The sequence below is a fragment of the Lynx rufus genome, unplaced genomic scaffold, assembly GCF_022079265.1.
Source record: "Lynx rufus isolate CCGP_SWC_20201006 ecotype Redwood Valley unplaced genomic scaffold, mLynRuf1.p SCAF_7, whole genome shotgun sequence".
In the NCBI taxonomy this organism is placed as follows: domain Eukaryota; kingdom Metazoa; phylum Chordata; class Mammalia; order Carnivora; family Felidae; genus Lynx; species Lynx rufus.
The window spans coordinates 134,804,442-134,829,577 of record NW_025814889.1 but is presented as its reverse complement, the minus strand read 5'-3'; the positions used below and the strand labels follow the sequence as shown (position 1 = coordinate 134,829,577).

The 25,136-nt window shown below is 44.2% G+C and overlaps 1 protein-coding gene across 1 annotated transcript in view; it reads right to left on the bottom strand.

Moving 5' to 3' along the window:
• Positions 1 to 19,783, bottom strand: part of MEI1 (meiotic double-stranded break formation protein 1) — a 79,075-nt gene extending 59,292 nt beyond the window's left edge. The window contains exons 1-11 of the mRNA XM_047067299.1: positions 19,613 to 19,783; positions 16,965 to 17,088; positions 16,158 to 16,208; positions 14,246 to 14,319; positions 12,554 to 12,659; positions 11,810 to 12,013; positions 9,368 to 9,498; positions 2,978 to 3,092; positions 2,059 to 2,175; positions 759 to 858; positions 515 to 649 (exon numbers count right to left, since the gene is read on the bottom strand). Coding sequence (XP_046923255.1) covers positions 515 to 649; positions 759 to 858; positions 2,059 to 2,175; positions 2,978 to 3,092; positions 9,368 to 9,498; positions 11,810 to 12,013; positions 12,554 to 12,659; positions 14,246 to 14,319; positions 16,158 to 16,208; positions 16,965 to 17,088; positions 19,613 to 19,783 — 1,328 coding nt within the window. The remainder of the gene's footprint in view (positions 1 to 514; positions 650 to 758; positions 859 to 2,058; positions 2,176 to 2,977; positions 3,093 to 9,367; positions 9,499 to 11,809; positions 12,014 to 12,553; positions 12,660 to 14,245; positions 14,320 to 16,157; positions 16,209 to 16,964; positions 17,089 to 19,612) is intronic.
• Between the last annotated feature and the right edge of the window lie 5,353 nt (positions 19,784 to 25,136).

The following is a 25,136-nucleotide window of genomic DNA, read 5'->3' as shown; positions in this document are numbered from 1 at the left end:
CAACGTGGATGGAACTAGAGTGTATTATGCTAAGTGAAATAAGTCAGTCAGAAGAAGATAAATATCATATGATTTCACTCATATGTGGGATTTAAGATACATAATAGATGAATATATAGGAAGGGAAGTAAAAATAATATAAAAACAGAGAGGGAGACAAACCATAACAGACTCCTAAATACAGAGAACAAACTGAAGGTTGCTGGTGGGGTGTTAGGTGGGGGGAAGCGCTAAAGGGGTCAGGGGCATTAAGGGGGACATTGGCTGGGAAGAGCACTGGGTGTTAAATGTAAGTGATGAATCACTAAAGTCTATTCCTGGAAAAAAAATATATATATATATATATTTTATTGAAATAAATGGAAGGAAGGAAGGGAGGGAGGGAGGAAGGAAGGAAGGGAAGATTGATTGATTCCCTGACCCAAAGGACAAGTACCTCCCAGAAGCTTCCCTGACTTGACCTGGCCTGCGGGACACGCAGAGGTAGAAAGCTCAGCCCACCTGGGTCTCTCACCTCAGAAAGGCAGAAATGGCCTTCACTGCCTCAGCAGCCACTTCCAGCACAGGGCTATTTACTGCCTCTTGGAGGGCACGGCCAGCATCTCTACACATGGTTGAGCTTGTGAACAGTTTGATCTCCTCTGGCTGCCTAAGAAATGGTAAATGAGCAATGAGTAAGTGAATGCCTGTCACTGACTCCACCTTCTTTCCTTCTCCAGTCTGGCTCCTACAGGTCAATTTCACATCACTTCGCTCACCGAGTGAGGATCTCAGCAAAAAGCAGCAGGCCCTCCTTATGTAGCTCTGTGTTGTTCATCCGCAGGCTTCCCTGTAGGCTCCTCACCACTGACTCAATCCCTATTTCAAAATGACATGGCAGAGGCCAAGGATCAGTAGTTGGTAGTTTCTTCAATGCCTGCCCAGGAGAAGTAAGAGGTTCTGGGTAGCACATTTTTGCTGGTGACCCCTCATGGAGAGGCCCTGACAAGGTTGAACTGATGGGATGGGACTGTGAGATCTTTGAGGGCGGGCCCTTATCTGATTCATCTCTGTCTCCCTGAAACCCAGCACAAGCCATAGCACAGGCCCTGGTACTCAAGGTATTCAGTGAACGTCTACTGACCAAGTTGTGCCTTTTCTACTAGACACACTCCTATTCTTTCTCAAAAGTCAAGTCAGAGCTGTGGGCCTCAGGCAGAGCTGTGGGCCTCCACTGACCTCCCATATCCCCTGTATTTTCCTCTAGCAGAGCCCTAATCAGCTTGTTTATATCTCTCTCCCCTTCCAGAGGACAGGGACCACATTATATGTATCCCTAAATCTCTAGGTCCTAGCCTGGTGCCTGGAATAGAACAGGAACACAGAATATAAAATGAATGACTGAATGCGCCCTGCCTAAAAATCCAGACAGGATATAAAAAGTCCCAGACAAGGGGCGCCTGGGTGGCTCAGTTGGTTAAGTGTCTAACTTCCACTCAGGTCATAATTTCACATTTCACAGGTTCGAGTCCCGGGTCGGGCTCTGTGCTGACAGCTCAGAGCCTGGAGCCTGCTTCGGATTCTGTATCTCCCTCTCTCTCTCTGCCCCTCCCCAACTTGTTCTCTGTCTCTCTGTCTCTCAAAAATAAATACACATTAAAAAAAAAAAAAAAAAAGTCCCTGACAAAGAAGGTATCACCAAGAAGGAAAAGGAAGGGACAGTTTCAAGAAAACTTGAAAGGCTGAATCAGCAAAACTTAGGGATTAACTAGATGGACAGAAAAGGACTGAATCCAAGGCTGAGTAAAGTTGTTCTTAAGGTACAATTGGAATTCATTCAGCAGCTAATAGGAGTGCCTTTTTCTCGCCAAACATAGATACTTCTGTCAATCTGTGAGGGGAACTGTCTGGATATCATTGCTTCCATATGGAATCTGGTAATGAGTTTGGGCTAATAGAGATGACCAGACCCAGCCATCCCTCCAAGGTATAGGCTAGCCCCCTGTCATTTTCACTACTACCCAACTTCAAAGTGCTGACCACCCTACCCAGAGCTCGTGGAGGACTCACATCACTCACCATACACCGTGTGGCACTTGGAAAAGAAGAGGGGCTCTTCCGCCAGAAGTATCAAGCAGTTATAGCTGAACCAGACGAGCACTTCGCTGGAAGAGGAAAGGTGCTCAAAGAGGAACTCTGGCCGGAAGAGGGGAGAAAACAATGGATGACCATTGCGTGATCACGATCCATTAACTAAAGCTAGGGCCATGGATTCGTTCAGCATCTCACACCTATTACTTCATCTCTTTACACACCCTCTCCATGAGACATGATCATGAATTCACAGATAAGCCTGGAAAATAACCTCAGGGTTAGGATCTAACCTCATCTTTTTAAAAGATGAGGTAACTGAGACCCAGAGAGAGGTACTGTTAGTGGTAGAGGTGGGACTGGAATTCAGGATGAGTAATAGCAGGATGCAGAGAAAAGTTTTTAAAGCCAGAGAGGCTTGATTTCATATCCCTTCTCTGTCAGTGACTAGCCTTATAAATTTACACCAGTCATTTCCCTTCTCTGATCCTCAATTTCCTTATCCATAAAACAGCAAAGATGAGAACCTGAACGTGGCAGCACTTACAGTGCACTTCAGGGCATATTTCCTGGTCATGACAAGCCCTCAAGAAACATTAGTTCCCTTTGCTTTCCTGTCCACAGGTCTTTCCACCACCTCACACTAGGTGCTTTTTCCTAGATGGTCAAATAAATGACAAAGATCAGTAACAAATTGCTCAAGGTCATCTAAGAGGTGCATAGCAAGAGGATTCACTTTATGAGGCCTACTTCCTAGAGTCTGTCCTGTACAACTGAGCCTGCCACCAGCCCATCCCTCCAGAATGTATTATCAAAGAACCCCAGTAGCACAGCTACCGCTGTGTGACTCAAGGGTCTCCAGTCAGAACCCCAGGGCCCTCAGAGGAGATTAGATGGAGCTCCCTACCTGGGATGTCGGCATGGATGAAGGCTGGGGCATGCTTCGCTGGAGAGTGGACCAGCACCGCAGTTATACAGTGGGCACTGGCCACCTGCAGAGTCTCATCTCTAGAGAGGAGAAGCTGGAGAAACAGGCAGCAAAAAGTGCTGAAGTCACACCACTGACAGGTAGAGGGTAGCAGCCTGAGTGCCACAGGGCAAGAGCCCAATTCCTCTCTGAATCCCTCCTGCACTAGATGGCACCAGGCACAAGGATGGTACTCAGGGAGAGCAAATTCTAGATTATGGAAAGGAGTCTGCCTGAAGAACAGCAGCTGAGAAACAGAACAAAAGAACACAATGGCACTCAAAGGACACTAAAACTGTCACCAGGAAGGGTTTGGGCCTTCATTAACAGAACTACTTTCACAGCCCTCATCTGGTTTTGATGCTTGCAACAAGCCTGAAACATACCAGGGGAAAGTTCTACCATGAGCCTCACTCTACAGGGTGTGCTGAAAGGAACCAACATAGCAGGCCTGAGACTGTTATCCTTAGAAAGGCCTGTCTATAAGGTTGAACACTGACTGGGTTTGGGAAGTTGGATTTTAGGAGGGCTCCCACCACTCCCTGAACCATTAATATTGACTCTCTGTGACTAAACTATTTGTACAAACAATGTAGTTTATGCTGAATACCTGCTTTTCCTCCTGGGATTCTGTACAACTTTGGTTGTACTAGGCAGAGGATGCCTACATGATCAGTCTGCCCCCAATAAAAATCTTGGGCACTGAGACTCTAATAAGCTTCTCTGCCAGGCAACAAATCACATGTGTTGCCACAGTTGATTGCTGAAGGAATAAAGTGCATCTTTGTCTGACTCCACGGAGAGAGGACTCTTAAAAGCTTGTGCCTGGTTGTCCCCCAGATTTTACCCCACACAGCTTTTCTCTTTGCCAATTTTGCTTTGTATTCTTTCACTGTAATAAGGGGCATGAGTATGACTATTTACTGAATCCTGTGAGCCCTGCTAGTGAACCATTGAACCTGGGGGTGGTCTTGGAGACTCTCAACACACAGAGGAAGGAATTAAAGCTCATAGAGGTTAAGTCACTTATTCCAGGCCACATAGCTAGTAAGTGGAAAAGGTAAGGCAGAAACTTATGTCAGCCACATCCAAATTTAGGCATCCTCCTACAACAGAGATGCCTCCTCCATCAAATTTTAGATCAGATTATTCCACTACTCAAAACATTTCAATGAATTTCCAAAGTCCTACTGGACACCATAGCTATCAGAAGTCCTATAGCACTTTCAGAAATCAAGGAAAGGGTTAATTGCAACTACATATTTCTTTTAAGTTTTATTTATTAAGTAGTCTCTATACGCCACCTGGGGCTCAAACTCAAGACCCCGAGATCAAGATCACATGCTCCTCTGACTAAGCCAGCCAGGTGCTCCCAGATTTTAAGTGTAGGAGAAACTGGAATTCTAGGGGAAAATGATGAGTAGAACATATATCATGAGCCACAAAGGAGGGTGTGCCTGGTTTTAGAGTTGCAAAGGAAAACGACCAAGTCACATTCATATCTGGTAGAGAGGCATCTGAGGACTGCAAGCTTAAACCCATCTCAGTTATGTCAGGCTTGAATATGGACACATGATCAGCCTTTCTATTAGTATGCAAAGGGGTTTCTATACAGCATTAATCTTTATCTTCTATTTTATATAGGAAATGACATGTATCTTAAAATGCTACTGATGTAAGGTAAACCATTAGTTTATATACCACTAAGAGTAAAAGAGCTATTATTAAGCTATAACACAGCACTGATGGTAAAATGTCTCCCAATTTCAGAGCTGTTAAAATGTAAAAAAAAAAAAAAAACAAAAAACAAAAAACTTATCTTAAAAAAAATGATATTTAGGAGCACCTGGGAGTTCCTAATGATATTAGGAGTTCAGTCAGTTAGGCGTCCAACTTCGGCTCAGGTCATGATCTCAAAGCTGACAGCTCAGAGCCTGGAGCCTGCTTCAGATTCTATGTGTGTGTGTGTCTCTCTCTGCCCCTTCCCCATTCATGCTCTCTCTCTCTCTCGCTCTCTCTCTCAAAGGTAAAAAACATTAAAAAATAAATAATTTAAAAAAAAAGAAAAATGGTATTTAACTGCTAAGCAAAAACAACAATTCTTGGCTTAAAGTGCATGTTCCTTATTGTGTTGAGAAAGAAAATACTCCAAACCTATTTTTCATCATAAACAAAATTAATTATGAACATCTGTCTTTAAAAAGATCCTAATTATTTACCGTGACCCATCAGGACTAGCATGATTTTTCCTGTTCAATCTCTAGACTCATCTTAGGCTATCACTTCTTGGCCTTTTGGCTAAGATCAAGTGTAAATTCATCTTGGGCCACATCACATTCCACCCACCATCCATCCCATTGGCCTCCATCTGCTCCTAGAACACATCAGGCATCTCTCTTCCTCTAGCCTTTATTTGCTGTTCCCTCTGCCTGACATACTTTTCTGCCCACTCTTCATATCACTAGCTTACTTACTTAATTTACTTATTTTCAGCCTCATTGAGGTATAATTGATCACTGGCTGACTTTAAATCTTCAAGCATCAGCTCAAGTGTCAACCCTTCAGAGAGGCCCTGCCTACCACTCAACCTGTAGCTGGCCTTCCTCACTACTATCTCATCTCCTCTTTGTTTCCTTTATAGCAAAAGTAGAATACTTTGCTTGTTCATTTGCTTGTTTATTACCTGCCTTCCCCAGGAGACCATGCAAAGGTAAGGAACTTGTCTGTTTACATACCATGATATTCCCAGTGCCTAACACAGTAACTAACACCTCATATTAGTGCTCAGTATATATTTGACTAAATGAATGGATCAACATTGCAACAGAAGAGACACAAACATTGACAATATATTCCTAGGGATCTGAATTAAGGGAGAATAAGTTGATTACCAGCCAAAATCAGGAAGGAATAGCATCAGACTCTGACAAATATGCCAGAACAGAGATAAAAGGATATATGTTGATCTTATCTTTATTTAAAATTTTGGTATTTTGTTCACTATGCATTAACTTTCTTTTTTTTTTTTGCATTAACTTTGATTTTTAAGAAAATATTGCAGGGGCACCTGGGTGGCTCAGTCAGTTGAGTATCCGACTTCAGCTCAGGTCATGATCTCATGGTTTGTGAGTTTGAGCCCCATATCAGACTTGTTGCTTTCAGTGCAGAGCCCGCTTTGGATCCTCTCTCTCCCTCTCTCTCTGCCCCTCCTCTGCTCATGCTCTCTCTCTCAAAAAAAAAAAAATATATATACATTTAAAAAATATATATATACACACACACACACACACACACACACATACATACAGGGCACCTGGGTGGCTCAGTCAAGGTTAAGCATCCAACTTTGGCTCAGGTCATGATCTTGCCATTCGTGAGTTCTAGCCCCACTTTGGACTCTGTGCTGACAGCGAGGAGCCTGCAGCCTGCACTGAGTTCTGTGTCTCTCTATGTGTCTGCCTCTCTCCCACTCAATGCTCTGTCTCTGTCTCTTCTCTCAAAAACGAATAAACATTAAAAAAATTTTAATTATATATATATATTAAAAAAAATTTTTTTTAATGTTTATTTATTATTGAGACACAGAGAAAGACAGAGCATGAGCAGAGGAGGGGCAGAGAGAGAACAAGACACAGAATCCGAAGCAGGCTCCAGGCTCCGAGTTGTCAGCACAGAGCCTGATGTGGGGCTCAAACTCACGAACCGAGAGATCATGACCTGAGCCAAAGTCGGACACTCAACCGACTGAGCCACCCAGGCAACCCTATATATATATATATTTTTTAAATACATAAATATATACAAAATTGAGCCTGGGTGGCTCAGCCGGTTGAGCATCCAACTCCTGATTTCAGCTCAGGTCATGATCCCAGGGTCATGGGATTAAGCCACACATTGGGCTCTGCACTGAGCACAGAGCCTGCTTAAGATTTTCTCTTTTTCTGCCCCTCTCCCCTGCTCATGGGCTCACACTCTCTCAGATTTAAAATACACACACACAGGGGCGCCTGGGTGGCTCGGTCGGTTAAGCGTCCGACTTCGGCTCAGGTCATGATCTCACGGTCCGTGAGTTCGAGCCCCACGTCGGGCTCTGTGCTGACAGCTCAGAGCCTGGAACCTGCTTCGGATTCTGTGTCTCCCTCTCTCTCTGCCCCTCCCCTGTTCATGCTCTGTCTCTCTCTGTCTCAAAAATAAATAAACGTTAAAAAAAATTAAAAAAAATAAAATAAGATAAAATAAAATACACACACACATAAAAAATTAAAAAATTTAAAAAAATTTTAAAAATTTTTTTAAAAATTAAAAATTTAAAAATTTAAAAAAATAATAAATAAATAAATAAAAATAAATAAAAATAAATAAACACACACACACACACACACACACACACACACACACTGCATTAAAACACTATCCTGATTGCTGAGGTTTTTAGCACCCCCTTATTTTACACCTAAGGGAAATATCTCACTCATCTCACCCTAGTTCCAACCTTGCTGGCTGCTGTAGTAAAATAACACACTGATAATTCAAAGTTGCCAAGAGAAGAACAGTCTCCACATATGAGTGGAGGCCAGGGCCCCTAAGTCAAGATTCCTATCTCTCCCCCTAGGGAAGTGTTGTCTAATCTCTGTCCCTGCCACCATTATGCTGCCTTAGTGCACTGTGAGGACACAGACCTTGTGTCCTGCTGAGCCTGGGATCAAATGTTCTAACCAGATGCCACCATGGACTTCAGGATGGCAGCAAAAAAATGAACACAGAAAAGAACCCAATCTGAGATTTTATGATTCAGAGACACAGAACTTGCTCTTCAAAGTTCACAGGCCTTGCATGGACCTTTCTAGAGGCATCCCAGGGAAATAAGGAGGAGCAGTTTACCCTGGCTTTTTAATACCCGCCTTTTCTATCCCCAACTGTCCATTTTCCACTTCTGACCAGGGCCCCTCCTCTTTCCTGCAGAAGGAGTCCTACAGTCTAGTCAATCAATGATATCCCCACTATCAGATGAGCGCAAGTAGCTCTGCCAAGCACTGTGCTGAGCACTGCAGAGATACAGCCAGACTCAGGTCCTGCCCTAAAGAAGCTCCCAGTAGATCAACCACAATATAGTGAAGCCATGACACAGGGCACATTCTGCCTAAAGGAGCCAAGAAGACAAAGGAACCCTATAGGCCTTGAAGGATCAACAGACAAAGGAGAGGGGAAAGGCTTTAAAGGCAAAGGAGAAGTGCAGATGCACAGGCACAAAGACAGAATGTCCTAGCATATGCAGGGCCAGGGAGAAATTACATATGGCTGGAGCACTGGATTGTGGGGTGGAAGAGATAGGTTAATAAGACTAAAGGGATAAGGAGGATCCAGAGAAAGAGGACTCTAGGTACCAAGCTAAGAAGCTTGAGTTTTATCACTAAAACACCTGAGATAGCTTACTTTCTGTTGCTGCATATATTCTCCATTATCAGCCAGCCGAGATGTTAAGGGGGAGGTGTGTATATAAATATTCACGACTGAAATAAAACCTACAGTTGAACCTTGAACAACGTGGGTTTGAACTGCACGGGTCCACTTACATGCAGATTTTTTTCGATAAATACAGTACAGTACTCCAAATATTTTCTCCTCCTTAGGAATTTTTTTTTCCAAAGGAGATAGAAGTTTATTAAATATACCACAAGGGAGGGGCGCCTGGGTGGCGCAGTCAGTTGGGCGTCCGACTTCAGCCAGGTCACGATCTCGCGGTCCGGGAGTTCGAGCCCCGCGTCGGGCTCTGGGCTGACGGCTCAGAGCCTGGAGCCTGTTTCCCATTCTGTGTCTCCCTCTCTCTCTGCCCCTCCCCCGTTCATGCTCTGTCTCTCTCTGTCCCAAAAGTGAATAAACGTTGAAAAAAATTAAAAAAAAAAAATATATATACCACAAGGGAGAGCAAAGGAGAGGCTGTCTGCCACCTCCTTATGAATTTCTTAATAACATTTTCCTTTCTCTAGCTTATTTTATTTTAAGAATACAGAATATAATACATATAACATACAAAATATGTGTTAATCGACTGGTTATGTTATTGGTAAGGGTTCTGGTCAACAGACTATTAATAGTTAAATTTGGGGGGGAGTCAAAAGTTCTATGTGAATTTTCAACTGCAGGGGAAATCAGGGCCCCTAGCCCCCATGTTGTTCAAGGGTCAACTGTACTTTGAGTACTCTAACAGCATATTGTTTGAGCCAGTACGAAAACACCTTAGAAATCTTAGATAGGAGTGATACAAGGCCCAGGAGCCATACCAGTTCCCTTGTTATTGAACCTAGAGACCAGAAATCACAAGACAAGCACCTTTTTGAGCACCAAAGGCAGTGAGGTCTTTCCTGGTGGCCCCTCAACACCCTCCGTACTTTCCGCCAGTGAAGACTCATTCATGATTACAGACACAAAGAGATCGTACTTCAGCAGCTGCCTCAGCCAACCTAGAAAACAAAAGGGTTGGGAGGTGAGGCGAGAGAAGTATAGGCACCAGAGTATGCCTAAGGTAGCCCCTCAGACACCCTCTAGAAATTTCATCATGTCACCACAGACATTCCTAAGTATTTTGTTATTTTTTTTTTTTTTTAAATTTTTTTTTTTTTCAACGTTTTTTATTTATTTTTGGGACAGAGAGAGACAGAGCATGAACGGGGGAGGGGCAGAGAGAGAGGGAGACACAGAATGGGAAACAGGCTCCAGGCTCTGAGCCATCAGCCCAGAGCCCGACGCGGGGCTCGAACTCACGGACCGCGAGATCGTGACCTGGCTGAAGTCGGACGCTTAACCGACTGCGCCACCCAGGCGCCCCAGTATTTTGTTATTTTTAATGCTATTATAAATGGGATTGTTTTAATTTATTTTTCAGATAATTCACTGTTAGTGTATAGAAAAACAACTGATTTTATATCCTGCAACTTTACTAAATTCATTTGTTAGGTTTAACAGTTTTTTGGTGAAGTTTTTAGGGTTTTCTATATATAAGATGATAGCATTTGCAGAGACCATTTTACTTCTTCCTTCCTAATTTTAATGTCTTTTATTTCTTTTTCTTGCCTCATTGTTATGGCAAGGACCTCTAACATTATATTAAATAGAATCCCATGCTCTTGTATGCAACCTCTGGGACAACACTTATCACACTAATCTTTAATTCTCCACATCCTTCTTCCACACTAGACTATGAGCTCCCTCAGAATAGAGCTTGGGTTTGATCATCTTTATGACCCCAGAGCCTGACACAGGGCCTGGCCCAAAATGAACACTCACTATGTATGGCCAGACTGTTTATAACAGAGCTCTTGGCCCAAACTGTGAAAAGAAACTGTTGTCACCCATAGACAATGCTTTTCCCTGTAGCTCCTGCTTTGGAATAGGCCCTCACCCAGTTACCAATCATAGTACCTCTGTTCAAAATGTGAAAGCTCCTGGGGCACCTGGGTGGCTCAGTCAGTTAGGCATCTAACTCTTGATCTCAGCTCAGGTCTTGATCTCAGGTCGTGAGTTTAAGCCCCATGTTGGGCTCCATGCTGGGTGTGGAGCTTACTGTAAAAAAATGTGAGGGGCACCTGGGTGGCTTGGTTGGTTAAGCATCCGAATCTTGATTTCAGCTCAGGTCATAATTTCACAGTGTATAGGTTCGAGCCCCACATTGGGCTCTGTGCTGACAGCGCAGAGCCTATTTGGTATTCTCTCTCTCCCTCTCTCTCTGCCCCTGCCCTGACTGTTCTCTCAGTCTCTCTCTCTCTCAAAATAAATGAAATAAATTTTTTCAAAAATGTTAGTCAGAAGCATTTCAAGGGTCTTGTGTACCTACATAAGGAAACAGCAGAAGAAGAGGCTGAAAGGGTACACAGGGGCTCCTAAGGAGCCTCAAATAACAAGTAGGAAACCTGCACATCACCTGGAGGCCAGAGGGAGCCATAGATGATTTTTCAAATAGGAAACAGGAAACGCAAGCTATGCAGTGTGAAGATTAACTTGGCAGCAAAAACAGGATACACCAGAGCAGGCAGTAAAAACCAGAGGCAGAAAAATTGTTGTCCCACTTTCTTCTTCTCCTTGCAAAAGCAAGGTTCTTTTTTTATTTTTAATTTTTTAAAAGAGAGAGTACGCACAAGTGGGGGAGGGGCAGAGAGAAATGGAGACAGAGAATCCCAAGCAGGCTCCATGTTGTCAGTGAAGAGTCACTGAAGACTCAGCACTCGTACCCATGAACCATGAGATCATGACCTTAGCTGAAATCAAGAGTCGAATGCTTAACATCCTGAGTCACCCAGGTGCCCCCAAAGGCAAGGGTCTTAGATAGGCATCTATCATAGTCTGTGCATCTTTTCTTTTTCAAGATTTTTTTTGAGAGAGAGAGAGAGAGAGAGAGAGAGAGAGAGAGAAAATGCGTGCGTGCACACGAGTGAGGGGTAAAGGGACAGAGGGAGAGAGAGAGAAAATCTTGAGCAGTCTCCATACTCAGCACGGAGCCCAATACAGGGCTCAATCCCACTGAGACCCTGAGATTATGACCTGAGCCAAAATCAAGAGCTGGACCCTCAACCGACTGAGTCACCCAGGCACCCCCAGCCTTTCCGTCTTCTCTCCTAAACCCATGGCTTCTACCCTTTTCAAACTTCCCTACCACTTGAGAGCTTTTCAAAGCTTTTCAAAGAGGCAAACTTCCCTACCACTAGAGAGCCAATATCTCAGGTCCTCAGGCAAAACATCAAAAGCATTCTCTCTTTTCTCTCCAGTCCTATATCTTACCCAAACAGTTGATCTGTAGCTCCTTTGTCTGGGCGCCATCCAGGGTGGAAAGGAAGAGAGGACACAGCTTCTCCCGGAAATGGCCTGAAAGCATCTCAGCAGCCACTGGTGAAGAGTACAGCTTCCCATAGAGGTAACAGACAGAAGCTCGCACCCCCTCATTGGGGTATACTAAACCCCTCAACAGATGTTCCATCAGATTACCTGTCCAGAAAACAACCAAGGAGCCAGGGAAACCTCACAATGTCAGCTGCTATATGAAACTCCAAACTATTGTTCCCCGTAGGGTAGTAATAGTGGTAATCCTTTATAATCTCCCATAACAAACAATTTCTGGACCCTTAATCAAAAGAGAAAACCAAGGTTTAGAGAAGTGATTAAACCTGGAGTAAATCCTCTATGAGATATTTATTTGCATTTTATTGATAGAAAAAAGCACTCTGTATTCCAGAATTAATTCCTCCTTCCATCCAAAGGAAGGTCCATAAGTAGATACTTAATTTGTGTTAACATAACTTAATTAAGTAGATACTTAATTTGTGAAATAACTCAAGACCAGGGTCAAGAATTTTTTCAACTTGGCCAACATAAGAGTACATTTTGCAGATGGGAAACTGAAAGCCTAGAATAGGAAAGTAACAACTTCCCAGGTGTGTATAGGGAGTGGACCACCCAGATGGTGATATAAAGTGTGATCAAAGCTGGTAAAAGGGTAGTAGCATCTCTTTCCCAGAGGTTACTCACTGTGCTCCATTACAAGCTTGTCTGCCAGGGGAGGGATAGCATCCACCAACTTGCCGAGAAGGGTCAGGGTAGCCAGGCTGCCTCGCATGGAGGGCATGTTACACAGCTATAGAAAATGAACACGCTCCGCTGTATGAATTAGGATCAGGACAGATCTCCCAACAAAATTTATCTTGCCCTATTTACACAAAGCCTGTATTGTATGTGTCTCTCACCACAACCAGTAATCAGCTTCTTTAACTAAGTATCTATCTCCCCTATTGGACTGGGAAGACCTTGAGGAAAGGGACTGAGTCAGATTCCTCTCAGAGTACTCAGTACCTAGCTCAGTACATGACTGTTAAACTGGATTAACATTAGCATATTTTGTCTTCTATAGAGCCAGAAACTGGGAGAGTGAAAGTTGGGAACATCATAAAGACAGAATTCTGGCTTAGTGTCAAAAAAAAAAACGTATTACTATTATTATCATTACCATGGCCATTACTGAGCCTTCTATTCATCAGACCCTATGCTTGATGGCTTACAAGTAGAGTCAATAGTATATATTTCACCATTTCTACTGACCAGCTATAGCACTTTAAGTAAGACTCTTAACTCCTCTGGTAGGAAATAATAATAGTATCAATTTCATAGGGTTGTTAGGAGGACTCAATGAGATACTGCACATAAACCACCTAACACAGTGCCCAGCATATAGAAAGTGCTCAAAAGGGTTAAGTGGAATCATCTTAATAAGTATTGACATATATGATGATAAATGCAATCTGATATATTAATCATATGCAGAGTAATTATAATGATATGACAATTTAGTATAATTCATAATTAAATGTTCTTGGTGTTAAGATGAACATTTGTCTTCCTTTTTTTTTTAATGTTTATTTATTCATTTATTTAGAGACAGACAGAGACAGAGACAGAGACAGAGACAGAGAGCACTAGCAGGAGAGGGGCAGAGAGAGAGGGAGACAGATTCCCAAGCAGGCTCCACTCTGTCAGCACAGAGCCTGATGGGGGGCTCAACCTGAGATCATGACCTGAGCTGAAATCAAGAGTCTCTTTGATTAACTGAATCAAGTTAATCAAGTAACTTGATTAACTGACTGAGCCACCCAGGTGCTCCCATTTGTCTTCCTTTTGCAAAAAAATAAAATAAAAAGTGATTCTGATATTATTCCTAAGTCTTAAACACAATGCAAAAGCTGCTTATTGAATGGTATCTGTGACTATCTGTGAAGAAGGCAGGTTAAATATATCCACTCAGTGCTTGCCTTAGATGCTGACAAAAACAAATGACTTCAGTATAAAATATTGTATACAATTCAAACCAAAGAAAAACACTAAGCCAAGACATAGTAAATATATTTCCTTGCTAAGTTGGTCAAGGAAATCTGTATTGTACTTAGGGGGATATAGAGAATAGCCATGGGATGATTATGTCAGAAAGATGAGACTTCACCACACAGAGGGAGGGGAAAGGGGGAGGAGGGAAGATACAAACAGTATTGGGGCAGGATCAGAAGACCCAGGCAGGCCCTAGCTCTGGCTCTGCCACTGACTCAGTGACCTCAGGCAGGTCCCTGTCCCTCTCTGTATTTCAATCTCCTCACCAATCCAGAAAGGCGTGGGCCCAGCTCTGATATCTGAGGATTCTGAGGGGTACTCAAGAACCCACAGCTATTTACTGACCTCTTTGTGGCACTCATCCAGCAGGCAATGAACGGTCTGCTCTAACTTCAGCTGAGTTGTAAGCTGGATAAGGACTGAGCAGACACAGTAGTGTTACTAACCACAAGACAACCTCTGGCCCACACCTCACCTTTCATAGCCCTTCTACTCAAAGTCATTTGCTTGCGTTACCAGTATAGTCTTTTCTATCTCCCCAATTAAACTAAGTGTACATATCCAAATCAAAGGATTTCTGGCTTCTTCGTTGTTTTACATCAGTAGTTCACAATCTGGCTGCACATCAGAATCACCCAGGAAGTTAAAAAAAAATACTAATGCCCAACTCCCACTCTAGATCAATTAAATCATAATCTCTAAAGAAAGAGCCTAAGCATCTGGATGTTTTTTAAGTTACCCATGTAAGTCTATTGTGAAGCTAAGGTTGAAAACTATTATTTTATATTATCTCTACATTATTCCTGCCTCACAATTGCTCCTTCATATCCTAGAAAATAGAATTATGGGTGAGTTCCTGTGCCAATAATTGCCTTAATTGCCTCTATTACCTCTCAACCCCAAACTCATCCTTGTATACAATCGTTTGTGATGCTTCTGCTGGTATGTTTGAGGAGCAGTGAAAAAGAGACTGGCTCTGCACGTCTGGGAAAAGCTACAAAACTATACTCAGCTGCTGCTGCAGGAAGACTCTGGCACTTACAAGGTAAAGAAGCATTCTGGGATAACAGTCACAGAAACAGGAAGAAGGCAGGCAACAAAGAGGAAACAGCGAGGAAGGAGCAAGTCCTTCTTCCCTCTCTGGCTCTGCAGTCTCTATCTAGTGCCTACCACCTCAGTTAAGTTCTTGGGGTCTGATGAAGGTTTACAAGTTATGCTAGCACCAACCAGCAATGGACAGCCTTAGGATTATAGCCCGACTCAAGAGTGGCATAATGGTGACGGGAAATCTCCCCATTCCTGCCAGTGGTCAGAACTTCAAGTTGTACATTTGTTTTTCCACATTCTAGACTGAGAGATGGTCAGAGGTATACACAAATCATGCTAACTTATGATCTGTCACAGCTGCTAAGCGTGTGGTTGGTCATGGACCCAGCAGCAGCCAAGCAGCATCCTCTCCTTAGAGAAAACTTATGTTTTAATAATTCCAACCTCATTTTGTTTCCTCAGCCCTGAGGGTAGAAGCTGCTTTCTGAAATTCCTACGTCTGTGAAAACCCAGTGTTTTCTTTTGCCTTCAGTTAAATAGTCAATAATTCTTCATATTAAAGTTTTTTCCTGTTCAAATAACTTATGTGGTTTCTGTTGCCTGACTACACCCTCACTGATACAATTCTTACTCTTTCTGCAAGAGTCCTCCTATCCCAGTGCTCTTGTGTTCTTTCTCCTTGAGCCTTTTAAAGTTTATTTATTTTAGTAATCTCTACACCCAACACAGGGCTCAAACTCACCACCCCAACATCAAGAGTCACATGCTCTTCTGGGCCAGCCAGGTGCCCCACTCCTTCAGTGCTTTATAGGTAAACAGACACACTTCCGCAGCCTTAACAATCACCTGTGTGCAGACAACTTCCAACTAACCAATGTGAAAGTAATGAAAACAGTTTGTGCTGCCTTTGTAACAGTATTTATCAGCTCTCATTATTTACTATCCAATCCCTCCTCCAGATTGTAAACTCTTAAAGGGCAGGAACCATGTCTTATCCATCTACGTATCCCCAATGTCTGATACAGTACTTGGCACAGAGGAGGTGCCTGAGAAAAAAACGCAGAATCAATGACTGACAACTAATTAAGTTTTCTTGATCTGTCTCTAAAATGAAACATTTATTTCATCAAGGTCTCAAATAACCAGAGTTGCAATATACCCAGCTAATATACCCAGCTTCAAATGCTAGGTACACATAGTTTCACCTTACCTTCAATACAGAGGTCTATTACACTTCCATCTTCCACATTACATAACAGCCCTTGGAGTAGAGGGAGGAGAGAAGGGAATGGTTAGTAGTTAAAAGAGAAACTCACAAAGGCACATTGAAAATTCTAGACTAAAAGTAGCTTTAAGCAATGTCCCAGATGAATGCTATCCTCAACACCAAGTGTGGCACAGCATAAAAACTGAGTGCTTTGGAGTCTGTAACGGACCTCGGGTAAAATTCCTGTCCTGCCAGTTGTTTTGCTAGGACTTCCCTTAGCCTTGGGGATCATCCTTTCTCCCTTAAAGGACTGACTTGGCAGTTAAAAGCCTGAAAAGCCACTAGCAGAGAAAAAATATCCAATATGAGTTAGCTCCCCTCCTCCCTGAAAAGGGCTCTTTCCATAGGACATCATAACTATATTAAAAGAAGGGACCTTTTAATTCATCTCAGGCACAGGAGAGAGAAAGTATTTCAATCAGGGTCACACCCAGGTCAACAGACTCTAGTCTGGCTCTGATCCTCTTCAAAGACCAGAGTGGACTCTGAAAGATCACACATTTCCCATATTCATATTCACACTTTTACTAAACTTTTGGCTGTAGTAAAGCTAGTTACCATACGATGCATCATGTGTTTTAGAAAAGGGACCATTTCTTCATCATTACGACAAAACAATTTGCTAATAAGTTAAACTGTTACATCGTAAAAAGTCTAAATTATCTTTCCAAGACCATTTCTCCAAGACCCCAAAGTAAATATACATGCTATACATGCAAAATGCATACCAAATTTCCCTTTTAATCTCACCGAAAAGCATGCTTATGAAGTGGATACAGACTCTCTGATCCTGAGCCACAAGCTGCATGACCAGGGAGGCATGTCTCAAGAGAGCATCTCGGAAACAGGAGAGCACATGCTTCTTGCGCACCAACTTAGGGCAGATGAAGAAAATATTCAATAGCAACCAAGTCTCAGCCATTCTGAACCCAAACAACTATAATTTCTAAATACAATTACAAGATGATACTGGAAGGTTCATCTAAACTATGGTAAGGTCATAATCCCTGAAAGTAGTAACATTTACACACAGGAATCTATGTGTTTATACAGAGGATTATACATTAGCTAAGGTTCCAACTACCCTATATTTACAGAGCACTTTAGTGTTCACAAATCACTCTTTTGTCTAATAACTTAGTGAAGCAAGTAAAAATTATTGTCACCATTTTACAGATGAGAAAATTGAGGCCCAAAGACATTCCCAAGGACTCAAATCTATCTCCAAACAGGTCTTGTCTAAGGTCAGCATCCTTTCTACTTAACAGTGCAGGAGAGTGATGCTGGAGACCCTTCATGAGCCTCAAAGAGGCTGGTAGAGAAATGCATCCTTCCATTCAACTCGGACATAAATCTTCACACTCAATTCATCTCCCTGTACAGGGAACTGGGTAGTAGCTGTGCAAAGTGCTCAAGACAGTAGAAAAAGTTAGGTTAAAAAGGAGAGCATACACCGAGGATAGAACAGGAACTTGGGTACAATGGACTATATTACACTTTTTCAATTGATGAGATGAAGCTAAAAAAAAAGTGCACTCAATAAAAAGTGAAGTTGCATCTCTTATTGTCTCCAACCTGTTATTGCAAATCTCATGTTTTCCTTCAATTCCTCCTACATAATACATTAAGCTAGTAATCTAAATGAGTTACTCAAAAAATCTCAATGACTTTCTTTCACCCGTTGGATTAAATCCAAGCTCTTCAGCCTGGATTCAAACTCTTGGAACTTATCTTAACCTGGCTTTTCAATCTCACCTCCCTCAATTTCCTTTCAAACACTCTGATTACCTCCCCAAACTCATCCTTGCTAATGGGATAAGCCCTGCTGGTATAAGCACCCTCCCCCCAACTTCTCCTCTGGTCCAAAGCTCACCCATCTTCTCAAGCCTAATTCAAATGCATCCTCTTCTCAAAACCTTTTCCCAATTTCCCTCCTTATCCCAACAGCACTTGACCACAAATATGTCTGTCTACTAAATTCCCAGTTTTTAGCATTCTCGTTTTCTCCCCTACTGTCGTATTTATCTCTGTATCTCTGACTCACTGTCCAAGAATGGCAGCCTCAGAACTTCTGGCCTCAATGATAGCTCAAATGTTATCAGCTAGCCCAGAGGTTCTCAGAGTGTAGCCTGGGAACCCCTGAGGGTACCCAAAACTTTGAAAGGGTTCAAAGATCAAAATTATTTTGATACTAAAATGCAATTTGTCTCTTTCACTCTTACTCTCACAAGTATACAGTGGAGTTTTTCAAAGATTACATGACAGGTAATATACAACCGGTTAAATGCTAAAATACTTGAGAATCCAGCTGACTTCTATTAAGCTAGACATTAAAGAGACTTGTTTAATAGATGTAAATAAAAATGTAAAACAAAGCTATTCCTTTCATTATCTTTTTTTCTTTTAGAAAATATCATTTTTATTTAAATTACCTATGCCACAGAACTCCATGCTTAAAATGGTAGGCTTTATATCATGTATATTTTACAGCAATAAAACCAATTATGCTAATACGTAATGATTTACTACCATTTTTTAATTAATATTTAAGAATTGGTTTCTTTGTCTAACACAGTAAATATCAGTGGATATAACCCATATAAAAGCTTTTTGGGGTCCTCAACACTTTTTTAAAGTATAAAGGCATTCTGAGATTTAAAATTTTGAGAACCATTGATCCAGCCCCTCCTCCCAAGGCATGAATTCCCTTCCCATGAATGTGAGATAAAAGTGATCTCCCAAACTTTTCTTGGATGGCTCCCTGGACCAAAAACTCACTACAAAGGTGCGTAGGCATTGAGGGAACTGGCAGCCCATTTTTCAGCCAGCTCTGCTATTAGAAAGGTTCCCCTTCACCCCACCCTGCCTGGCTGTAACTTCTTCCCGTCTCGCTGCCATCACAGAGACCTAGGCAGCCCCCTCCTCCACACTGACGCCCTAAGAAATCCGAAGGGAATGAGGGGCCCCTACTACGGGTGTACCTGGCCCGTGGGCCGAGCCAAGGCTAAGATCCTGGAGGAATGGCGGGGACAACAAGCGGCAGGGCAGCTGCTGAGACGGGAAGGGGAGGTGGGCCTGCGTGCCAGCGAGTCCTGGAGGGGAGGGGGCTCAGTGGGGACAGGGATAGGCCCAGCTGAGGCGCATGGCCAGGCGCAGGGGCTGGTTTGGAAAGGGGATAGTCCGCTCGGAGCAGGGCAGCCGGCGGGGTAAACTGAGGCTGAGGTAGTATAGCAAAGAAGGCCGCCCTGGCCTGGCGAGGGCGCAGGCCTGGTTAGGGGGTAGGTTTAACGAAGCGGGTGGGTCCGGTTTAGTTCCAGGGAAGGTGCGTCAGGTTCAAGGGAGTTGGCCTGAGGGGCGGCCCAGCTTGGTGAGGGAAATGCCGGGGGCCCAGTTCGCACCGATACGCAGGGCTCCGGCAGCAGCTCCAGCACGCACGCCAGACAGAGCCGCGGGGGCACGGGCAGCAGCCAGCACGGGTCATGCCGGGAATGGGCCCTCTCGTAGAGCAGCGCCGTCTCCTCGTCCCTCCCCGGCCCCCGCAGGCCCGCCGCCGCCTCCCTCACAGCCATCTCTAGGCTTGGACACCGCAGCAGCACGGGGTCCCGCGCAGCTTGTGCGCAAGCGCACTTGAAAGAGACCCCGCCCCCGGACGCCAGAGGGCGAAGTGGGGGCTAACGCAGCTGCGCAAGCCCAGGGAGACGCCAAGGCGCCATCTCCGTCGAGGGACGGGCGCTGAGGGCATGTGGGGGACACGAGGACGGTCGGTATCTGACAGAGACCAAAGCGACTTGCTCTTTGAGCCCGTAGGAATGCGTCTTGACCACTCTGTAGATTGAAAAGCATTTATAAAGAAGCTGTCATTAGCCTTGAGGAAGGAAAGGAAATCATCTCTTCCTACTAGTAAAAAATGAAATAGGAGAGAGGGGGAAACGCCTGGGGGTGGCTCACTCGGTTAAATGATAGACTTTGGTTCAGGTCATGATCTCGCGGCTGGTGAGTTCGAGCCCTGCTTCGGTCTCTGTGCTGACAGCTCAGAGCCTGGAGCCTGCTTGGGATCCTGTGTCAGCCTCCTTCTCCGCCCCACCCCTGCTCGTGCTCGCTCTCTCTCTCTCTCGCTTTCTCTCAAAAATAAATGAACTTAAAAAAAATTTAAATAGGGGCCCTTGACTGGCTCAGTCGGTGGAGCATGCTACTCTTGATATAAGGGTTGTGAGTTCGAGGCCCACCTTGGGTGTAGAGATTACTTAAAATCTATTTTTTAAAAAATTAAATGATCTCAGGGGTCTAAAAGCTGTTAGTATTATTTTAAATTTATGTGACCCTTTTCTCTCGAAGAGCCTAAGATGGTTCCTCTAAGCTGTCCTCTCACAGGAGCGCCTGGGTGGCTCAGTCGGTTAAGCATCTGACTTGGTCTCAGGTCGTGATCTCATGGTTCGTGGGTTCCAGCCCCGCATCTGGCTCTGTGCTGACAGCTCGGAGCCTGGAGCCTGCTTCAGATTCTGTGTCTTCCTCTCTCTCTCTCTCTCTGCTCCTCCACTGCTCGTGCTCTGTCTCTGTCTCTCTCTCTCTCTCAAAAATAAATAAACGTTTAAAAAAATATATCCTCCCACAGACATCTGCACAGCACTTGAGACTTTGTGAGCGTGCAAAAAATACTGCAGAAGAAATTGTTTATCGTTATATTTACTAACAATAATAATATATCAATCTACAAGGATTTATTTAGCACCAGAGTGTCCAGCAACTGGCTAATGGTGAAGGAGGTAAGTTCAGGAGGTGTTCTCTACATTCGGAAGAAGTGTGACTGAGTACAAAAAATTACTTCCATGTCAAAATAGTTTAGAAAATAGTGGCTTATTATTCGATGTAGTATTGCGAAGTAATGTTTGAGAAAAGTATGTGTTAACATGGAAAAGTTCTCATTAAAATACTGTGTACAAAAGATGCAGAATTATATATACGAGTAGGTAAAATAAATAAGCAAAAACCACTTATTCAACACATCTTAAATTATAGCAGTAATACACATCCAGTGAAGACAAAGGAAAGGTAATACTTTGGTATATTTTCTTTTAGTCTATACATATTTACAACAGTAACATGCAAAAGTTTGTAAACTGCTTCTCCCAGAGAAAAATGTTACTCATCGTCCATGTCATTAAATATAATCCTGTATATTTTTTAAATGTTGACAAAATAATGTATTGTTTTTGGCAAAGTTTTGAGCCAGAATCCGTGCTAGAAGCTAGAGGATTCAAAAGTGAGCAAAGACCTTCTTGTCCTCAAGTTCAGTCAGGGAGACGGATGAGCAAATTATTACAACAGAGTATATACGTATTAATTATCTATTGTTGCATAACAACTTAACCCATGTGATGGTTTGAAATGGTGACCTTCAAAAATATATCTCCATGTCTGCTATGGACTGAATTGTGTCCCCCCAATTCAAACGTTGAAGCCCTAACTCCTAATGTGACTATTTGGAGATAGGGCCTTTAAGAGGTAATTAAGGTTAAAAGAGGTCACGGGTTGGGGGCGGGGGGAGGGTTCTAATCCCATAGGGTTGGTGACCTTACCAGAAGAGGGAGAGGGGAGTCTGGCTGGCTCAGTCAGTAGAGCATGAGACTCTTGATCTCGGGGTTGTGAGTTCAAGCCCCACATTGGGTGTAGAGATTACTTAAAAATAAAAAAATCTTACAAATAAAAAAAAAAGAAAGAGGGAGAGAGAAAGATCTCTCACCTCTCTTTCTATATACATGCACCAAGGAGAGGCCATGTAAAGCCATAGTGAGAAGGCAACTATCTACAAGCCAGGAAGAAAACTCTTACCAGAAACTAAATCAGCCAGAACCTCGGTCTTGGACTTTTGGCCTCCAGAACTGTGAGAAAATAAATTTCTGTTGTTCAAGCCTTCCAGTCTGTAATATTTTGTTATAGCAGCCAGAGCAGACTTATAAAACATCCTAATCCCCAGAATTTGTAAATGTTACGTTTTTTAGAAGAGGATCTTCGCAGTTGTGATGAAGTCAAGGATCTTGAGAGGAGATCATCCAGGAGTTTACAGTGGGCCCTAAATCCAATAATTAATTGTCTTGAGAAGAGACACACAGAGTAAAGGAAGAGGCAGCGATTGGAGTGACGGTGCCGACGGTGCCACAAGCCAACGAACACCTGCAACCACCAGAGGCTGGAAAGAACAAGGAACTGATTGCCCTCTAGAGCCAGAGGGCCTTCTGACATCTTGATTTCAGACTTCGGGCCTCCTGAAGTTGTTTTAAGCCATCAGGCTTGTGGTCATTTGTTATGGTAGCCACAGAAAACGAATATGCCCCAAAGAAACATTATCTCATAGTTTCTGTGCATCAGGAATCCAGGCACAGCTTAGCTAAGTTACCCTGGCTGAAAGTCTCTCGTGAGGTTGTGGTTTTCTCAAGACTCACTAGGGCTGAAAGATCTGCATCCACGCTCACCCACGTGATTGGTGGCAAGATTCAGCTCCTCAAAGACTAAGTGAGCCCACGTTGGGCTCTACACTGAGTGTGGAGCCTACTTGGGAATCCTCTCTCTCTCTCTCTCTCTCTCTCTCTCTCTCTCTCTCTCTCTGTCTCTCTCTGTCTCTCTCTCTCTCTCTCTCATAAAATTTAAACAAATAATTGGCTCCAAGATGTCCCATGGATAGGCCAGGCAAAGCAACAGGTAATTATGGTTGGCAGCGCTTGAGAAGTGAAGAGCTGGGGATGTTTTTTCCATGAAGTGTGTTCATGGGCAGCAGAGTCCCTGCAGGGCAGATGCCCAGTGATCAGCTCCCTTCCTTGTGACCTAAAGGACTTGAATAATAGTGTCTGGTGTAAGGGTAGGGCTAACCTGTAGCCTTAAGAAATAAGAGCTTTGTTTTAACACTATAGGTTAAGAGATAACAGCCTTATCCTATCAATCAAGGGATGGATTAGCGCTTGATTGGATTGGGGCTAGGGCCTGTTTGAACTGTTTCCACCTGGGAACTATTCCTTTGTTCTGTTCCCAGGTGATAATAAGACGATGTGGTAGGCTATAAAAACTCTGTACCCTGGCTGTTCGAGACCACACTCTGGTCAAGAGTGTCGGTCCCGATCAATCAGTTTGCCTTGCCTCTCATTGCAGTAAACTTTGTTGTGACTGTCACTGGTGCCCGTAGCGTTCTGTTTCAGGAGTCGTGTGGATGCAACATCCGGTGCAGAGCACCACCCCACCCCACAAACAGTTGAGGCTCAGTTTGAGCATCCTTCCTCGATCAGAATTAACTTAGACTAGGGCAGGACAGAGTCACAATAGAAACCTCAGTAAACCCTACTGTGAGAAACTGAGAAGAGGAATGTGTTTAGGAGATGACATTGGGTTGACCCACAGTCCTCAAATCTTGAGTACCATAGAATAGAAGTGGCTTCTACCCCACCCACAAAGTATCCCAACCTCCAAAAGGGGACACTCAGACAACATATGCCAAAAATGTCGGAACCCCACAGGCCCAAATAACCAATTTTATTAGAGACTTTGAGGGTGAGCAGGCCACTCTCATGCCTTCTCTTCTGTGTTCTGAGAACTCTGGGCCTCCGGCCTACTTTCTAAAGCCATGCTGGAGCAGAAAACATCTCAAATGCTTCATAAAACCAAACTTTTGGGGGGCTGATGGATTATGTGGGGCTCCATTTAGGTTCTCAGGTTCCCCTTGACCCTGGAAGTGCTCTGCCTTGGGAAGAGCAGCCCCAGCATAGCAGTGACCTGGTGGCTGAAGGTCCCTCTCCAGAGAAGTATGGACTCCAGGGCTGCGCTCCCTCACATGTCGGTCACCCACTTTGGGAAGCAGGGTAGGATCAGGACCCCTCAGGCTCAGGTTGGGGACTGAGTGCTGAGGCTTGGCCAGGTGTGGAGACCAGGATACCTTGTTTAAAAGGGCCATGCTCCACCTTGCTGCAGCAGAGTGAAGACTATCTTTGAAGCTGGAGGTGTTTGTGGAACAGGAGGAAGGCTGCTGCCCAGCCCCTCCTCTCTCTGAAGACTCCAGCCTCCCTCTCCTCCCATGTGGAAGCAGCTGACATTTAAGTCCGGGGGACTTAGGAACCTCCCGGTATGTGCACTCCTTTCTCCAGTGGTCGTGGTCTGCCCTGAAGTATGAGGACCTCATTCTGCAGGGAGCCCTCTCTGCCATCTGGGAGACTCCTGGCCTGACTGTTTTCCTGTCCCTGTTGTTCTCACTGAGACAGTGAGCCTCTCTGGAAGGCTCTTGGCCACACCAGCTCCTAGACTGTGCTGCGGGCCTGGGGTTCCTGTGAGCAGTGGGCTTGGCTCTAGGAGGAGCCTCTTCTTGGACAGCCTGTGGTTCTCTGGCGCCTCCTGGCGGCCTGACTCTCCCAGGCTTTTTGGAATGGATGGAAATGCCCATGGGCTTGCACCGGTGTGGCCCACATTTCTCCAGAGCTCTGGCCCGTGTAGGAAGTTTTGAGCTTTGTCTTTCTGGGGGCTGAACCCTCTGGGACCTCTCAGTTGACTTAAGGTCTGGCCTGAAGCCCTTGGCCTCACAATGCCTTTCCTGCCGTTGTTGGAACTCACAGGCTGTGTATAATCCAGGGAGCCTCACCCCAGCAAGGGGCAGTGGGCAAGGTCCTAACAAGTTAAAGAGCGAATGGGACTCCAGGATCCGCTGGGGGAGGCCCCATTTCAGGTGTGCAATCTTCCGTCGCATGAGGGACTCCAGGAGGAGTTTTTGGCTCTTTTTGAGGACTGGCCACTTGGGCATGACAGTGAGGACAATGGGAGCACCCACCAGAGCTGTGGCAGCTTGGGGGGCTTGGCCACATGAGGTGGAGGGGCAGACTGAGGGAAGGCCGAGGGAAGCAACCAGAAACTGTAAATTCTGGAGCTGCCGAGTCAGGCCAGGAGCCTTTC